Consider the following 17728-nt stretch of genomic DNA (forward strand, 5'->3'; position numbering starts at 1 on the left):
TCCACAGCCTGTGATTGCCAAGTGCTAAGCCCAACTCTAGCCGCTGGAGAGCAGACTCTCACTGTCCCAGAGGCCTGCATTAACTTCTAGGGGATTCTTGGAGCTATGCTTTTAGTGCAGATGGACTGACTTCCGCTTGGCCAGGGCTTCGAGAAGATGGCAGTGACAAGGGAGGTGCCCTACCTAGACTAGTATTTTTCCAGCTGAGTTGTGAAATCCATTTGGTCCGTGACTAAAGGAAATTTTTAACAAGAGAAAATGATCACATATATTACATCTATCAAAGGTAAACCAAATCTTGGTTTCTAATACCACTCCCACTAAAAGAAACCATGGCTGATCCGAAAGCTGAGGCAGGGTAGTACAAGATGAGCTGGGAACGTGTTCTTAGGCCGGAAAAGGAAGTGTTCAAAAAGAAAATGGTAGGAACACATCACAAGGATGCAGAAGCTAGCTCGAAGGGGCTCTCTCTGGCCAAAGCTGAGACCATTTGAGCACCAAAATAATGAATTAGAGCTACTCAAAAAGTGATCCATGAGTCCACAATGAAAATTAAATGAATAAATAGGAAAGAAGGGTTTTTGCTTACAGATGACCAAGTATAACTGCTAAAGAATGCCAAGAATGCATAAACTGATTCTAATTATGAGAAAGCACAAAATGAGGCATTTTCTATTAAAAAATAGGGTGGGAAAACCTATACTCACCAAAAATATTGATGACATAAAGGTGAGTCAGGACAGCTACCCGTTGAGTCTGATCCTAGGCTGGAAGCTTTACTGGAGGGAAAATGCTCTGAAGGACATGACTGGACAGATGCTAGGTTCAAGAATCCTGTTAATATTAAATTGACTGAAGTTGCAGTTATGCAGGAGAACATTTTTAGGAATTAAACATTATTTACGAGTATAGAACTATGATATATGCAACTTACTCTCAAATGCCTTAATTTTTTTATGGAGAGAGAAAGCTAAAGCAAATGAGGCAAAATATTAATATGTGAACAATAGGTGAATCTAGGTAAAGCGTACATAGGTTTTTTTTGTATTTGCAATTTTCCTGGAAGTTTAAATTATTTCTCAATAAAAAGTCTTTTTAAATACCTCTAGTGTAGAACTAAAAATGCCTTGAGTGTATTCTGTCAGTTTTCACAGAAAGACCCAATTCAATACCTGCCATTCACTCGGGCAGATCCTGAGCAATCCTGAATTCAGCTCTGCTATCCAAGTGACCTCACTTACACTGAGTTGCCCTTCCTTGGATAGAAGAGATAATCCACTGGGTCTCTGATTCACTTCAGTGAATAAGCTGATAAAAAAAATCTAAGTGTGAATTCTACTTGAAGTCACTGTGATGTAAGTGGGACAAAATCAATGTGGAATTCTTCTTTATATCAAATCTGTACAAAGAGTGCAAGACCAATGCTTTTTTTATTTTCCCTCTGCCCTCCCAACCCCATCCTTGGTGATGGTTGTACCCAATTGAGCATTTCTGAGCACAAGACCATAAGTAAATCTTAAAAGAGAGGAGCAGGAATTTTGTCTAAACAGTAACGGAAGGGGATTAGCGGCAAGGCTAGCATAATTTGTGCAGTAACAGAAGCTGCCCAGATCTTCCTGGTGGACAATGCATAGAAGACTCAGAATTATGGAACATCTGTCCCCTGACCACCCTTTCCCACCCCTGCCCCCACTCCCACCCCACCCCCCCATTTAATAGTGTTAACAAAAGCTTAATCTTCCAGTTCTAAAGTGCAAATGATTTGGGTATGACTGCTGTTGCAACAGGTCTGAACAGAAAAACAATGAAGTCCTCTCTGTCTATGCGATGTTTTCCAGAATATAAAAGATGAGTTCCATGACGATGGGGCCCTCACTGAGCTGGCAGGCCCCTCCATGGATCACCGGCACCAAAGCGCTGTCCAGATCGTTCATGTACTGTGAGGGAAGGGGCTGGCCATTGCTCCCTGCTTGATAGCCAACCTACGGCACAGAGAGAGGGGGATGACAGGTTACTGGACGGAGAAGGCTGAGGGCCAAGGAGGCTGAGCTAGAAAGGAGATGTCCTTAGCCACGGGTTACACACATCTACCAATGAACACAAGGTTCTCCTCTTCCCTGAACTGTCATTATCATCCTGTCATGTATTCATCCTAACTTCGCCAGTGGGTAAGCTATGAGACCTTAGGTAAGACACTTAACCTGTCAAGGCCTTAGTTTCCCAGGAAAGGGCAGGCGGCGGGAGGCAGCACAGAGAGGTATAGAATGTCAGAAATAATACCTAAACCTTTGGTTGTGGAAATTAAAATGAGAAATATACAAGGTTCAACTCCCTAACAGCAGGAATTGAACATCTGTTTTCCCATCCATCCATCCACCCACAAGCCTTTTTCTGAGCACCCACACACACATGGATTCAGATGAATGTAACAGGGCCCCTGCCCTCAAGAGGCTCACACATCTGGCAGAAAAATGCTTGTTCTTTAATTGTTTTACATAAGGCAATTCTCCAACCAGGTTATCAGTATCATTCGAGAAAGGACCAGGAGACCTCATTTGTATTACCCTGATATGCTTATCAGTTCCGAATTGGTCAAGACCTTAAGTAGAAAATAAGTACATTGATTGATGACTAGGCAGGAAGTGGAGCCCAATCATAACCTTTCACATTTTCCCCGATAGTGACACAACTCTGCATTAAAGCATGAGCAGTGGGACATGTCACAAATCCAAAAAAAACAGAGATTAGAATACAGGGCCACAGGAGACACATACTGGGACAAGGAATTGGGGGAGGGGGTGGACTGTTATTACAAACAGCATACAAAAATATTAAGTAAGACAGGAAGGGAAGCCTGGCCACAGGAGACCCAAGCTGACAGGAAAACAGAAAAACAGATCCAGTCCTCATCCACTGACTAGCACGGAAATGCTGACAGAAAAACCTTAAGGACTGAGAGGTGCAGAGGTCTGAAACCTGCTGCAGCTAGGTTAAGAAAATAGGCTACGGGGCAGCTTGGGACCTGCTGGCTCAGGGCAGCAGAACAATTCCTGAAGGGTGGAACTGGGGAGCCTCAAAGAGGAGCACTGATGCCATCCACACAGGGGTGGCAGGTCCTCACACACTTCCCCTCCTTACCCCACACTTACAACTGAGTCCTTGGAAGACATTCCGGTGAGGAAGCCAAAGTTCAAATGGTTCAGAGAGTCTCACCAGGCAGCATATCTGGGGACATTACTGATAGAGGGAAGGCCGGAAGACCCAGAGAACCTAGGTTCTCTGGGTCGACGCAGGAAAATTCACACGTCAGAAAATACAGACATTGCTCAAGCCCAGCTTCCAAGGCTACCTAGGACTCTTCTTACCTGGTCTGAGTCAAGTGTCACACGTAGTCCTAGTTTAGTCATTCCATCTTCCTTCAGAAGCTTAAGGTGGGGACAGAGAGCAAGGCAAAAAGCCTTGGCAACATGCTCAGTCAATCGGCTATGATCTGCAGGATCACTCAGGCTACTATGCTGGTCATCATTTTCTAGGAAAAACACCTATTCCCCAAACAGAAGAGACTTTTAGCCTTGTGCCCAGGAGATGTGGGGAAAAAAACCACTGCATGAGCCCACTGTGTATGAGCACCCTAATCCCCTAAGATGTGCAGAAGACCTGACCTGCCTACCTGCCTGGTCTCAGCCATGGTCATAATGGTATGCTTTACTGAGAACCAGAAAAGGCTTACATTTAGCATTGTATATTTCTAAAAGGTAATTTTTTTATGTGGACAATCTTCTGTGAAAATCATCTTGGAATCTAAGAGAACAGCTCTTACAAGATTATGTGACCCAACCCCTTCATGTTACAGATCACTCAGAGAAGAGAAGTGACTTGCTCAAGTGCACAGAAGTCCTCAGAGGCAAGGCCAATCCAAGAATCTAAGTCTTCTGCCTCTCATCACAGAGTTTTCTTGTCACAAGGCCATGCCACTGCTGAGGCGAGAACTGTGTGCACTAGACAGAATGAGAAGCACAGCAAAATTGGGACTGAGAGACATGAGTCCTAGTCACATAAAGGAGGGTCATGAGCAAGTCCTTTGACTTCTTAATGCCCAATTACACCTTTAAAACAGAAAGCCCCTGCCCTCCCTGGTTATTGTAAATGATATAAAAGCATAATATAGAAGATACAGATATGCAAATACATAATGCTTATATATACCACCCCCTCACTTACTGCTTGGTGGCTTATGCTAAGAGTACTACAAAGGGGGCAGCCCGGAAGCACCAGTGCACTAGTGAGAAAAGCATCATGAAATGATGAGTAGAACTCTGCAGTGGGCATCAGAAGACCTCTTGCCCCTGCTATGCCAGGCCTCTGCGCCTGTTTCCTCATTATGCAAATAAGATGGGTCACACTGTTACCTCACTGGATTACTGGGGAGCAAAAGGGAGGGAGAAGAGGTCAAACTACTTGTAAGTGATAACGAGTTTCACAGGGTCCAGACTGCACTACTTGGAATGTGTCAAAGGGACAATCATTACAAAGCAAGCTGCTAAGACCACTGAGCTGCAATATGAAAACACTGAGCCTGGTGGTACGAAGGGTAAGTCATTTGGAACAAAAGCTCAAGAAATAGAGAACCAGGTTCTAGTTTCTTGCTCTCACGAACCAGCTGTGTGAACTTAGGTAGCATCGAACCTCTCTTGGCCTGAGTTACCTTGTGTGTAAAATGGAAAAGCTAGAAGTCACAGAATTTTTTTTTAAATTAAGACTTTTAAAGCTGCAAGGAATTCTAGAAGTCTTATAATTTAATGTTTTATTTTATGGAGGAGTATAACTCAGGTTCAAAACAAATTAAGAGACCTACAGCTTACCTGTTTATTCTCAGAGAATAAACTTCCTGGTTTGTCTGAGATGTACACGCATACAGGGTCCCTGCCCTGATCCTCTCACTCCCGGTTAGCCTCTCATACAGCTTTCAGGTAAAGGAACGTACAGTGGAAAAGAGCTTGGGAGTTGGCTGGATCTGGGTTTGAAGCAGAACTTTGCCCTTACTTGTTTGCCTTGTAATCTCGGACAAGGTACTGAGTCTCTGAGCTTTAGTTTTCTTATCGGTGAAGTAAGCCTATTTTTTAAAGACTGTGTTATCCAAGATACTTTTAACTGTGAGTACAGCATTAACTAGCCCAGCATTCTGAAGAATACAGCAAAGATGGTATATACTATTCAGAGAAGCATCCTTCTTGAATTCTAATCCAAACAAATCTCTAAAAGCTCATTCATAAAAAGTTAAGAGAAATCAGATTGCTACAGGTTATACTCGGTGGCATTTCTTCCCGGAGAGCTAAGATAGGCCAGAGGGAATTGGAGTACCGAAGGTAAACAGAGACATTTTCTCTTCTTATTCTCCAAATCAGCCCACAGTGTGTCTCTGAACCTTGCAAAAAGTTGTGCTCAAAGGGAATCAAGGATGCCAAGTTTCATTTCCTTACCTCTGTCCATCTGATGACTTTTCCATTTGCTTTATACTCTGATCCATGGAATATCTTCACACTTGTTATAGACTCCATGGACTTCCCATCTATAGGACTTATAACACTACAATAGAGGCAAAGGAAAGAGATGGAAGCGGGTCTTGAAGTTAGAAGAACCACTTCTCTTATCAAGTCTTGCTACTAATTACACTGGACGCTTTGTTGAACACATCTGTTTGTACAACATATCACGGTAAGAAGACACTGCACAAAAATGTACATGAATAGAGCTCTCATGGGAGGGGCCTATGCACTGAAATAATTCAAAAAACACATATAAAAAGGAGCCATGATTCCAGGAGTTGGTTCTTTCAATGTAAAAAAAACTATCTATTCAACCTGCTCTCTTCTCCAGCATTCCTTCCCAAATTCAGTGAGTGCATGGCCACCCATCCAAGCTTGCTCTCCCCTCTCCTGTCACACACTCTGCTCCTGACCATGATAACACTCACGTGTTTGCGTATCCGCCTAACAAATGAACTTCTTAAGGGGAGGGAATATGATACACTCACCTCTGTATGCTGTATTCCCAGGTCTGACACACTGCTTGGAATGCAGGAGTTTAATATTTATTGATTAAAAGAATTATTTGACCAAGTATGTTAATTATAACAGTGCTGGTGTGAGCTCATAAACAAGTATTTATATTATTATTACAACAAATTCCCTTTAGTGCTAAATTATCACTCCTAGATTCCTGAATGGAAAGGCCACTTTTTATAGTAATTTCCTCTCCAAAATATAGCAAGCATAAATAGGTAGAGAGTCACACTTATTCTGATGAGCATTCAAAATAATTGTCACAAAGATTCTAAACTCTTCCTAACAATTTTCAAACCTATTTATGTTTTTTAATCTCTATGTAAAAAGATAAAATTGAACTTAAACTTCAATATCAGGGATTCATTTCACTCACGTGAATTAAAATTATTTAAACAACACTGAAATTAATTTCCAACTCATGAAACAACAGTATCAAAAAAGGGCACTCTTGGGGCGCCTCGGTGGTACAGTGGGTTCAGCGTCAGACTCTTGATTTCGTCTCAGGTTATGATCTTGTAGTCGTGAGACTGAGCCCCACGTTGGGCTCCATGCTCAGTGCAGAGTCTGCTTCAGATTCTTTCTCCCTCTTCCCCCTCTCTACTCACATGCTCTCTAAGATGAATAAAATCTTTTTTTTTTTTTAAAGGGCACTCTTAGTTGATTAGAGTATTTTGAGAGAGGAAATCCAGACACTGAGGGACGAGCTGGAAAGCATTCAATTTATACACTACACACTAAACTCCTGAATTCGAGAGTCTTCCCTAACTAGTTCTTGTCCTGTTTTCTAAGATGCTGTCACTGTCACTTGCTGTAGGAAGGGGCAACCTGCTTGTTATTAGTTACTGCTACCTTATGGCATCAGATTTTCCAGATTATCAATTTTTTGGTCCTAATAACCATGTTCATTTCCAACTATATTAGAGAATTCAACACAAATTGATTTTGAAATTATAATTTCCAGTGAAGTATGAGAAGATAAAGGGCTATTTGTAAAATAGGGAAATGTACTCATTGTTTTAGAAATTGCTTCTTTTTGTTCAATAACAAAAGTTTTAAGAGATTTTTGGGGGCGCCTGGGTGGCTCAGTCGTTAAGCATCTGCCTTTGGCTCAGGTCATGATCCCAGGGTCCTGGGATAAAGCCCCACATCGGGCTCCCTGCTCAGTGGGAAGCCTGCTTCTCCCTCTCCCACTCCCCCTGCTTGTGTTCCCTCTCTTGCTGTCTCTCTCTCTGTCAAATAAATAAAATCTAAAAAAAAAAAAGATGAAAGAACAGCAAGAACAAATGTCTGAGGGCAGAAGTAGAGTCAATGTGTTCAGGCAAGAAGGCAGGTGTTGCTTCTGTGAGGTAAGAGGGTGGGAGGATTGTGTGAGGTCATATAAGTTGAAAAATACTTTGGCTTTTACCCTGAATGATACTGGAAGCCAGTGGTGGGTTCTGAGCAAAGAAGGGACATTGCTCTGGCTGCTGGATTAGAAACCGATTAGGTTGGGGGGCAGGAGGAGTTGAAGACTAGAAACAAGCAAGCCAACTGAAAGGCTACTGTAATAATCCAGACCAAATGATGGTGGCCTGAACCAGGATGGTGGCCGGAGAGGTAGTATAATTCTGGATACATGTTGAAGTAAAATATAACAGGATATATAAAATATATGCTATAAAATAGAACAGTACCAGGATTTACCATTGGGGTAGGTGTAGGGTGTGAGAGAAAAAGAAGTGTCAAAGATGACTCCAAAGTTTTGGCTTGAGCCCTCAGAGTAGAGTTGCCATATACTGGGAAAGAGTATAGGACTTGAAGCCCAAGGAGGTGGTTTTAAGTCCTAACCCTGCCACTTCCTGGCTCTGTGGAGTCACTGAGCCTTTAGGTGCTTATTTACTTGGTAATATGGCAAAAACAACACTAGTTATTATCTCAAATGAAATAATGTTAGCAAAAGGGCTTTCTTTTTATAAAACCATAAAAGGCTTAGGTTATTACTATTATGTCGATAACTTTAGAGGATTGTTTTGTTTCATCAACTCCTTCCCTCCACCCTTCTTCAAAAATATACAGAGAAACTCCTTCAGAAATTAAGCCAAGAAACTAGAAATTTAAAATGTTATGTTACATATATCCAAAGCAGTCCTTTCTCTTTGGGCTTTCAGTAAAGTTATAAACACCAGTGTAGACAAAACCCAGAGCCAAGTCCGTAACTAAATGCCACAAGAGGGAAAGTCCTCTGCATTTACCCCTTGTTGACTTTCTTGTCATCATCCACCCACTGGATGTAGATGTGCTCCTGGGGATCCTCAGCGTCCGCCTTGCCGCAGGTGATGGTGAAGTCCTTCATGTCTCGCAGTGCCTGCCTCAAGGCATCCATGTTCTCTGCTGTGATCTGGACCATAACGCCATCTGAGAATCAGCACCAAGATAATACAGATGGAAACAACGCAAAGCCAGGGAGAGCGGCAGATGAATCACAAATCCCTTTAGGATTAAATGTAAAACTCTGTGCTGCTCTCTAAAGCTGACAGATATAAAGAGGTTCTGTTCTTTGAGCTGAATCTCTTACTTCTGAGAGTGCTATGAGGAGCAAACACCAGATGGCTTCTGCTTAAAAACTCACCTGTTGATTTCACTTCAGACACAATTGAGTTTCTCCTAAGACCGCTCAAAGGGAAAACGTACACTTGGTCACATCCCCCTTCTGGACTGATAGAACTGTTTTCACTCTTGCATTTATCATGCTCTAATCATATTTATGTGTTTGCACCCCTGTCTCTCTCACCTTACTGTGACTGCCCGGCATACAATGAATGCCCAGGAAATGTTTGTTAAATAAGTCACTGAGTAAACAACAGTAGTAGGAGAAGGAATAAATCCATTCACTGGCAGCAGTAAGGCAAACCTACCACATGTGTTTCACATGAGCCATCTTGTAGCCAACACATGGCAACTATTTTTGGCCTGCTACCTACCCAAATCAAAGGCAAACACTGAAATTCAGGGTGAAATTTGTCACATGTTGAGCAATTACCCGGCTTCATTGACACAAAATTTCATCAACTAAGATAATTTCATAAAAGCTTCAATAAAAATTTCATAAATAGGCTGCCAACTGTTCAACTGACACAGTGAAATATAAGACCTAAGGAATTCCCAATCCAAAGACACACACATAACTTTTAAACACAATACTTTGCATTGTAATGATCTGTGTCAGTTCAAATTATCATTTCCACAACATTTAAAGGGTGTTTTTTTAATCATCTTTGTCAAGATACAATTTCAAATGTAGTCAAGACTTGATCACATAGGCATTAGTCACTTAAGACCAATGACTGTTTAACTCCTAGATTTCTTAACAATTTCTTAACAGCATGCTTCTGCTTTGTAGTTAAAGTTGTGAAATTTAGTTGTAAAATATTAATGTACTTTGCTCTTCACTAGTTATTTTATCAAGCTTACCAATAAAGGAGGTCAAAGCCAGTATCTATTAACACAGGTAACACTGTCTCTGTATTTCAGTTAACACACTGGACTCCAGCTTTCAGACAGGGCGCTGGAGGAAAGCTACTGTGGAAATGAAAACCTGTCAGCATGTGTGGCTGACGGTACCTTCCAAAGGTCACCACGGTATCTCCCTTCTCACATGTTTTCTCACAATGCTACCTTCCCATTTCCCCATTAAGAAGTGGAGTCTAAATCCTCCTCTCTTGAACCTGGAAAGGCTTATGACTACTTCCAACACTACAGTCTGGTAGAAGTGACATTGTGTGACTTTCGAGACTGGGTCATAAGAAGCAACCTGGCTTCTGCCTTTTGCTAGAACACATGCTGCAGTAAGAAGTCCAGCTACCGCAAGGCCACCAAGGCATGCTAAGGAGTCAAAGTGTGAGTACTTCAGTCTCCACTCCTAGTCTTTAAATCAACCCAGGCCAGGCCCCAGACATGTGAGTGAACGAACCTTCAGATAATTCGAGCCCCCAGCTATCAAGTCATCCCAATTGAGGCCCTGGACATCCCTGTACTACCTTGTCAAGATTCCTGACCCAGAGGAACATTTTAAAATAGTTGCTTTAACCCATTAAGTTCTGGGTAAATTTGTCATGCAACAAGACTAACCAGATCAAAGTAACCAGATCAAAATATAGGAAGAGTCAAATGACAAAGAAAATAAACAGTATATTCATTAGTCTTTCATTAACTCTCATTTAATTAGCTTTTGTCAGGATATGTGTCATGTCTAATCTAATTATAGCAAACCAGCAGCAAGTGCATCCCATTCTGTACCCCAAATGATGACTGCAGCACCCTTGTGAATTAAGGCAGACTGAACTTCATCTACGTATTTACAGATTTGAGCCCAATGATATATTTGAACTCAGACTATGTTCCCTTGGGTACCCTATCCCAGAGCTCTGAAAGGCCATCTCTTAATTTTTATGTCACTGTCCCATGATAGCTCTACCACTTACTCCCTTCTTTGGAGAATTAATTAGCTCAAGAGTAAGATGCTATTGAATACATAATAGGAGTCAGGAATCTACTGTAGAAGTATCATGGTTTGACTTAACATCCTTGTTTTTTATTTTTTTAAATTATTATTATTATCATTTATGTAAGCTCTATGCCCAACATGGGGCTTGAACTTAGGACCCTGAGATCAAGAGTCGCATGTTCTACCGACTGAGCCAGCCAGGCACTCCAACATCCCTTGCTTTTTAGTTGTATAATTAGGATTGAACTAATACACATGCAGTAAATAACTTACTCTTTACCTTCCACAATACTGGATTTGGCAAGATATCCGGAAGAAGATTTCAGAGCGCCACTGAACACAAAGAAACTGGCACCAGTCACTAAAACAGAATATAAATAGTTCAGTGTAGATCTGGAGATACAAAGACTAAGAACAATAATGAAATATTTGATAGCTGGTAACTCCAACCATCATCATACGGAAAACAAAAAATATCAACTCTATACACCACAATATACAAGTAACCAATAATTCTGATGCTTATGATAGCTTTGGGAATGAAGTTTTAAGATACACTCCCTCATTTTGTTTTCCTCTCCCTCCAATCAAGAATTAAAGAATCTTACAAGCAAAGAAATCTTAGTGGTCAAGTCTAGGGCTTGGCAAACTACAACCTGTTTGGCCTGCAGCCTGTTTTTGTAAATAAAATTTTATTGGAACACAGTCATGTCCACTCATTTGCATACTGTCTGTGGCAGTTTTTGAAGTATGCCAGAGTTGAGTAACTGGTAACAAAGACCACAGGCTTGCAACGCCTAAAATATTTATCACCCAGCCATTCACAGAAAAAGTTTGCTGACCCCTGATCTAATACCTTTTTTTTAACTTTTATTTTTTTTAAGATTTTATTTATTTGACAGAGAGAGACACAGCAAGAGAGGGAACACAAGCAGGGGGAGTGGGAGAGGGAGAAGCAGGCTTCCCGCCAAGCAGGGAGCCCGATGCGCGGCTGGATCCCAGGACCCCGGGATCATGACCTAAGCCGAAGGCAGACACTTAACGACTGAGCCACCCAGGCACCCCAATACTTTTTTTTTTTTTTAGATAAAATACATTTTGAAGATGGAGATATGGTTGGCAACCATTTTACTGACCTAGTGCAGTTCTTTAAAAAAAAAAAAAAAACTTTTTAAAAGACAAACACCTGTTACCATTATCTCTTCATAAAAGAAAGGATATTTAATCATATTTAGCTTTAAGAGTATTTCACTATGCCCCTCCACATCTTTTTTTTTCCTTAAGATTTTATTTTTTTAAAGTAATCTCCACACCCAACATGGGCCTCGAACTTACAACACAGAGATCAACAGTCGCATGCTCCACCAACTGAGCCAGCCAGGAGCCCCTATGCTTCTCCACATCTTAAATTGGACTAAGTAATCCAACTTCCTGCCCACTGGCCCTGCAATATCTCTAACAGGTGGACATCCAGCTTTATCAAAGACTCCTAGAGATAAGGAGTCCACAATGGCACAAGGCAGCCCATTCTACTTCTGGATAACTCTCGGCTTTACTCAAATTGAGTCCAGATCTAGATTCCTGTAACTTTCACCCAATGGTGCTGGTTCTGGCCTTTTGTAGCTATAGAGAATAAATTGAATCTTATTTCCACATACTAGAAAACCTTAAAAATAGAGATAGCTATTTTTCACCCTCTTCCAATCTAGACTTTTCCAGATTAAACATGTATAGTTTATTCAAAAAATCTTCTTTTGACATACTTTCCAAATTTTTCACAGGCCTTGAATCATCCTCTAAAGAACCTCCAGTTTTATCAATGGATATCATCAATTACATTAATGATATCCAGAACTTAATTCAAATATTCTAGGTATCATCTGACTAATAGAGAGCACTGTGGACTTACCACCTACCTTATTTTGGATATCATATTGAATATACACGTGACAAAGACCTTTTATGCCTTTACTAAACAACCGATTGAAAAAACATACTGGAGACAGTGACCTATATCACTGTCAGCCAGAGAAGTAAAGCATACCAGAGAAAGCTAGTTATGGGAGATATTCTGAGGAAAAACAAGATTCCTAGTCAAATAAATCTGGGAAGGGCCAGGCACTACCTTCCTTTTGGAAAATTATAATACACATCAGCCTGTTAAAGGCTCTGAAAAGTCCTGTAGTAAAGAAATCTGTTTAAATTTGTTTAACCCAGGATTTCTCAGTTTAATGTATTATGTAAGACTTCCACTTACGTATTTTTTAAAACCATAGAATCTGATAAGACACCTTAAGAAATGCCACCATAAGCAATGATTCTTAAATTTCAATATGCATTTGAACACCGCGCCTTGTTAAAAAAACAAATTCTAATTTAGCAGATTTGGGGTATAGATTCTTCATTTCTAACAATCTCCTAAGTGATGAGGCCACACTATGAGTACCACTGAACCAAGAAGCCTTCTTTCAGAATCCAGTCAACCTATTAATTAACAGTCTTCCGATATGGTCATTCAACAAGCTTCAAATCTACCTAAGCATATTCTAAGGGGCCTAGTCTCCTACCTTCAAATATCAATTCTGGCTCTGCCAATATCCTGAGGCAGTATTTTCAAAATGTTCCCTTTATTAGTAGAGATCCCATTTGCAACTCTGAGTCTGGCTACTTGGGGAGTCAATGTAATCTTGGGAGAATAAGCTTGGAAAGGTTAATTTCATCAAATTGTTTGCGGCCACCTAGCTAGACTGTGACAGTTATGGGTCTGAGATATCAAACTTTCCAAGTCCAGTACAATTCTTACCACGTCAGTCAGCTCAAATACTCACCCTTTCTGGGCTGGTTGTGAATGCTGATAGCCTGGGTCTGATAGTTTCCGTCATCATTCTGTACACACACAAGATGAGAGTCTGCCTTCTCACTGAAGCAGGCACCTCCTGCCAGGACATGCTCATTGGACTTGTTCATGGCTTTCATCATCTGCAATCAAAGAAGAGGGTTAGCTTTCTTATTCTGCAAAAAATGGACATTTTTTTTTTGGTCTGGCACAGCACAACTCTTTTACCTCAAAGACAAAAAACAATAATGAAAAATCAGTCACCATTTGGAAAAAAAAATCAACATATACAAAAATTCCCTGTATACTTTATAGGTGATTTGTATTATAACCTAAGTAAGCACATGACATATTTTGCATTCATCTTTTTGGTATTTTTGTTGCTGCTCTGAACTCAAGTAACATTAGTTTAGCTAATTACAGTAACTTCTCCTATCCACTGTATTCTCTGAGGATATATACACTGAAATTCTAAGTCAAAAGAATGTTCCATATATAAGTGCATCTGCCCTCTTTTCCCATATCCACACAAAGGAATGTTTTCCTCTAGAAATATATAAACTCCATTACTTAATTTTACTAATTTATGTTTGAAATCATCAATGAAATCACTTACTAATATGTTGCTTTGTTTTATTTTTTCCAAGTTTTTATTTAAATTCCAGTGAGTTAACATATAGTGTAATATTAGTTTCAGGAGAAGTTACACTTACATACAACACCTAGTGCTCATCATAAAAAGTGCCCCCCTTAATACCCATCTCCCATTTAACCCATTCTCCTGCCAACCTCCCTTCCAGCAACCCTCAGTTTGTTCTCTATAGTTAAGAGTCTGTTTTATGGTTTGCCTCTTTTCCCCCCTATATTCATCTGTTTCATTTCTTAAATTCCAGATATGAGTGAAATCATATGGTATTTGTCTTACTCTGACTTATTTCACTTAGCATAATACACTCTAGTTCCATTCACATCATTGCAAATGGCAAGATTTCATTGCTTTTTTTTTTTTGATGGCTGTGCAAATATTCCATTGTATATATATACCACATCTTCTTTATCCATTCATCAGTTGATAGACATCTGGGCTCTTTCCATAATTTGGCTATTGTTGATAATGCTGCTATAAACATCGGGGTGCATTTGCACCTTTGAAACAGTAACTTTGTATCCTTTGGGTAAATACTTAGTAGTGATATTGCTGGGTTGTAGGGTAGTTTTATTTTCAACTTTTTGAGGAATCTCTATAGTGCTCTCCAGAGTAGCTGCACCAGTTTGCATCCCCACCAACAGTGCAAGAGGGTTCCCCTTTCTCCACATCCTTGCCAACATCTGTTGTTTCCTGTGTTGCTAATTTTAGCCATTCTGACTGGTGTGAGGTGGTATATCTCATTGTAGTTTTGATTTGTATTTCTATGATGAGTGATGTTGAGTATCTTTTCATTTGTCTGTTAGCCATCTGGATATCTTCTTTGGAAAAATGTATGTTCTTGTCTTCTGCCCATTTCTTAACTGGATTATTTGTTTTTTGGGTATTGAGTTCGGTTAAGGTTTTTCTTTTTTTTTTTAAAGATTTTATTTATTTATTTGACAGAGAGAGACACAGCGAGAGAGGGAACACAAGCAGGAGGAGGGGAAGAGGGAGAAGCAGGCCCCCTGCTGAGCAGGGAGCCCGATGCGGGGCTTGATCCCAGGACCCTGGGATCATGACCTGAGCCGAAAGCAGACGCTTAACGACTGAGCCACCCAGGCGCCCTGAGTTCGGTAAGTTCTTTATAGATTCTGGACACTAACTCTATCAGATATGTCATTTGCAAATATCTTCTCCCATTCCGAAGGTTGCCTTTTAGTTTTGTTGATTATTTCCTTTGCTGTGCAGAAGCCTTTTATCTTGATGAAGTCCTAATAGTTCATTTTTGCTTTTGTTTCCCTTGCCTCTGGAAACTTACCTAGTAAGAAGCTGCTACGGCCAATGTCAAAGAGGTTGCTGCCTGTGTTCTCCTCTAGGATTTTGATGGTTTCCTGTCTCACATTTAGGTCTTTAATCCATTTTGAATTTATATTTGTGTATGGTGTAAGAAAGTGGTACAGTTTCATTCTTCTGCATGTTTCTGTCCAGTTTTCACAGCACCATTTGTTGAAGAGATGGTCTTTTTTCCATAGCTAATATAATCTTCAATGGGGAAAAGTTAAGAGCTTTTCCTTTAGGGTCAAGAATAAGACAGGAATATCCACTCTCACCATTGTTATTTAACATAATACTGGAAGTCTTAAGACTCGGCAATCAGACAACAAAAAGAAACAAAAGGCATCCAAATTGGCAAGGAAGAAGTCAAACTTTCATTATTTTCAGATGACATGATATTCCATGTAGAAAGCCTGAAAGACTCCACCAAAAAATTGTTAGAACTGATACATGAATTCAGCAAAGTTGCTATAAAACCAACGTTCAGAAATTTGTTACATTTCTACACACCAATAATGAAGCAGCAGAAGGAGAAATCAAGGAATCGATCCCATATACAATTGCACCAAAAACCATAAGATACCTAGGAATAAACCTAAACAAAGAGGTAAAAGATCCGTACTCTGAAAACTATAGTACACTTGTGAAAGAAATTGAAGATGACACAAAGAAATGGAAAAGCATTCCATGCTCATGGATTGGAAGAACAAATATTGTTAAAATGTCCATACTACCCAAAGCAATCTACATATTTAATGTAATCCTTATCAAAATGCCACCAGCATTTTTCACAGAGCTAGAGCAATCCTAAAATGTGTATGGAACCACAAAAGACCCCCAATAGCCAAAGCAATCTTGAAAAAGAAAATCAAAGCTGGAGGCATCACAATTCCAGACTTCAAGCTCTATTACAAAGCTGTCATCATCAAGACAGTATGGTACTGGCACAAAAACAGACACAGAGATCAATGGAACAGAAAAGAAAACCCAGAAATGGACCCACAACTATATGGTCAACTAATCTTTGACAAAACAGGAAAGAGTATCTAATGGAAAGAAGTCTCTTCAATAAATGCTTTGTTCTTATCAAATGATTTAAGATAATAATTCTGAACCTAAACTGAAAGAACAGGCCATTTTATATCTAGTAAGCAAATCTGAACTTACATTATCTTGGTGCTGAACTCTGGCTTCTAATTGAAATAGGATAGTGATAATTTGTTTTTTCATTCCCATTTTTTCCTTCATACCATCCCATTTGTCCACCTTTCTGATTCAATCCTTTAAATGGCTTTAATCTTTCAAAAACCTAGTCCAAAACTTCTGTTTTACTCCCCTCTTCCTCTTACATTACAAACTGCAGTACTACAGTGTGAAAAATACCAGGTGAGTGTTCTGATACCTTTTATATTCCTCTATCAACACACTCAAAACAAAATAATGTGAGGTTAAATTCACATACATAAAATTAACCACTTCAAAGTGAACAATTCAGTGGCATCTAATACATTACCAATGGTGTGCAATAATAACTTTTATCTGGTTCCAAAACACTTCCATCACTCCCAAGTAAAAAACCTTCCTCTAACTGGTTTCTTCCCACTCCCCAGTCCTAACCACCAGTCTGCATTCTGTATGATTTTATTCTGGCTATTTCACACAAATGGGACCATATAATACATGACCATTGTGTCTGGCTTCTTTCACTTACATAATGTTCTGGAAGCTCATCTATGGTGTAGCATGTATCAGTACTTCACTTCTTTTTATGGCTGAATAATACTCCATGTGTTTGTGTGTGTGTGTGTGTGTGTGTGTGTGTACACATATACACACATACAATATACACCTACATATACATGCATCAGAGTTTGTTTATCCATCCATCCATCCATGCACATTTCGGCTATGCTCACCTTTTGACTACTGTGAATAGTGCTACTATAAATGTATGTGTGGATGTACTTATTTGGGTAAATATTTTCAGTTCTTTGGGGTATATGCCTGGAGGTGGAATTGCAGGGCCATGCAGTAATTCTACATCTAACTTTTTGAGGAGTTGCCAAACTGTTTTTCACAGTGGATGAACCATTTTTTATACTTTCACCAACAACATACAAGGGGCCCAATTTCTCTACATCCTTGCTGACACTTATTTTCTGTTGTGGTTTTATAGCCATCCTAGTAGGTGTGAAGCAGTGCCTCATTGTGGTTTTGATTTGCATTTCCCTAATGACTAATGATGTTAAGCATCTTTTCATTTGCTTATTGGCCATCTGAATATCTTCGTTGAAGAAATGTCTATTTAAGTCCTTTGCCATTAATTTTTTTAAAAAAAAGATTTTATTTAGGAGTGCCTGGGTGACTCAGTCGGTTAAGCA

At 39.9% G+C, this 17728-nt stretch overlaps 1 protein-coding gene across 2 annotated transcripts in view; it reads right to left on the reverse strand.

Moving 5' to 3' along the window:
* Window positions 1–1711: 1711 nt before the first annotated feature.
* The window catches only part of ZFYVE9 (zinc finger FYVE-type containing 9), a 181549-nt gene continuing 165532 nt past the window's right edge, over window positions 1712–17728 (reverse strand). For both annotated transcript variants that reach the window (XM_036101423.2, XM_036101418.2), the window contains 6 exons: window positions 13377–13527; window positions 10829–10909; window positions 8297–8459; window positions 5481–5586; window positions 3366–3542; window positions 1712–1982 (listed from right to left, as the gene is read on the reverse strand). In XM_036101423.2, coding sequence (XP_035957316.2) covers window positions 1821–1982; window positions 3366–3542; window positions 5481–5586; window positions 8297–8459; window positions 10829–10909; window positions 13377–13527 — 840 coding nt within the window. In that variant the 3' untranslated portion in view covers window positions 1712–1820. The remainder of the gene's footprint in view (window positions 1983–3365; window positions 3543–5480; window positions 5587–8296; window positions 8460–10828; window positions 10910–13376; window positions 13528–17728) is intronic.

Source organism: Halichoerus grypus, chromosome 5 (genome assembly GCF_964656455.1).
Source record: "Halichoerus grypus chromosome 5, mHalGry1.hap1.1, whole genome shotgun sequence".
NCBI classification, from domain to species: Eukaryota; Metazoa; Chordata; class Mammalia; order Carnivora; family Phocidae; genus Halichoerus; species Halichoerus grypus.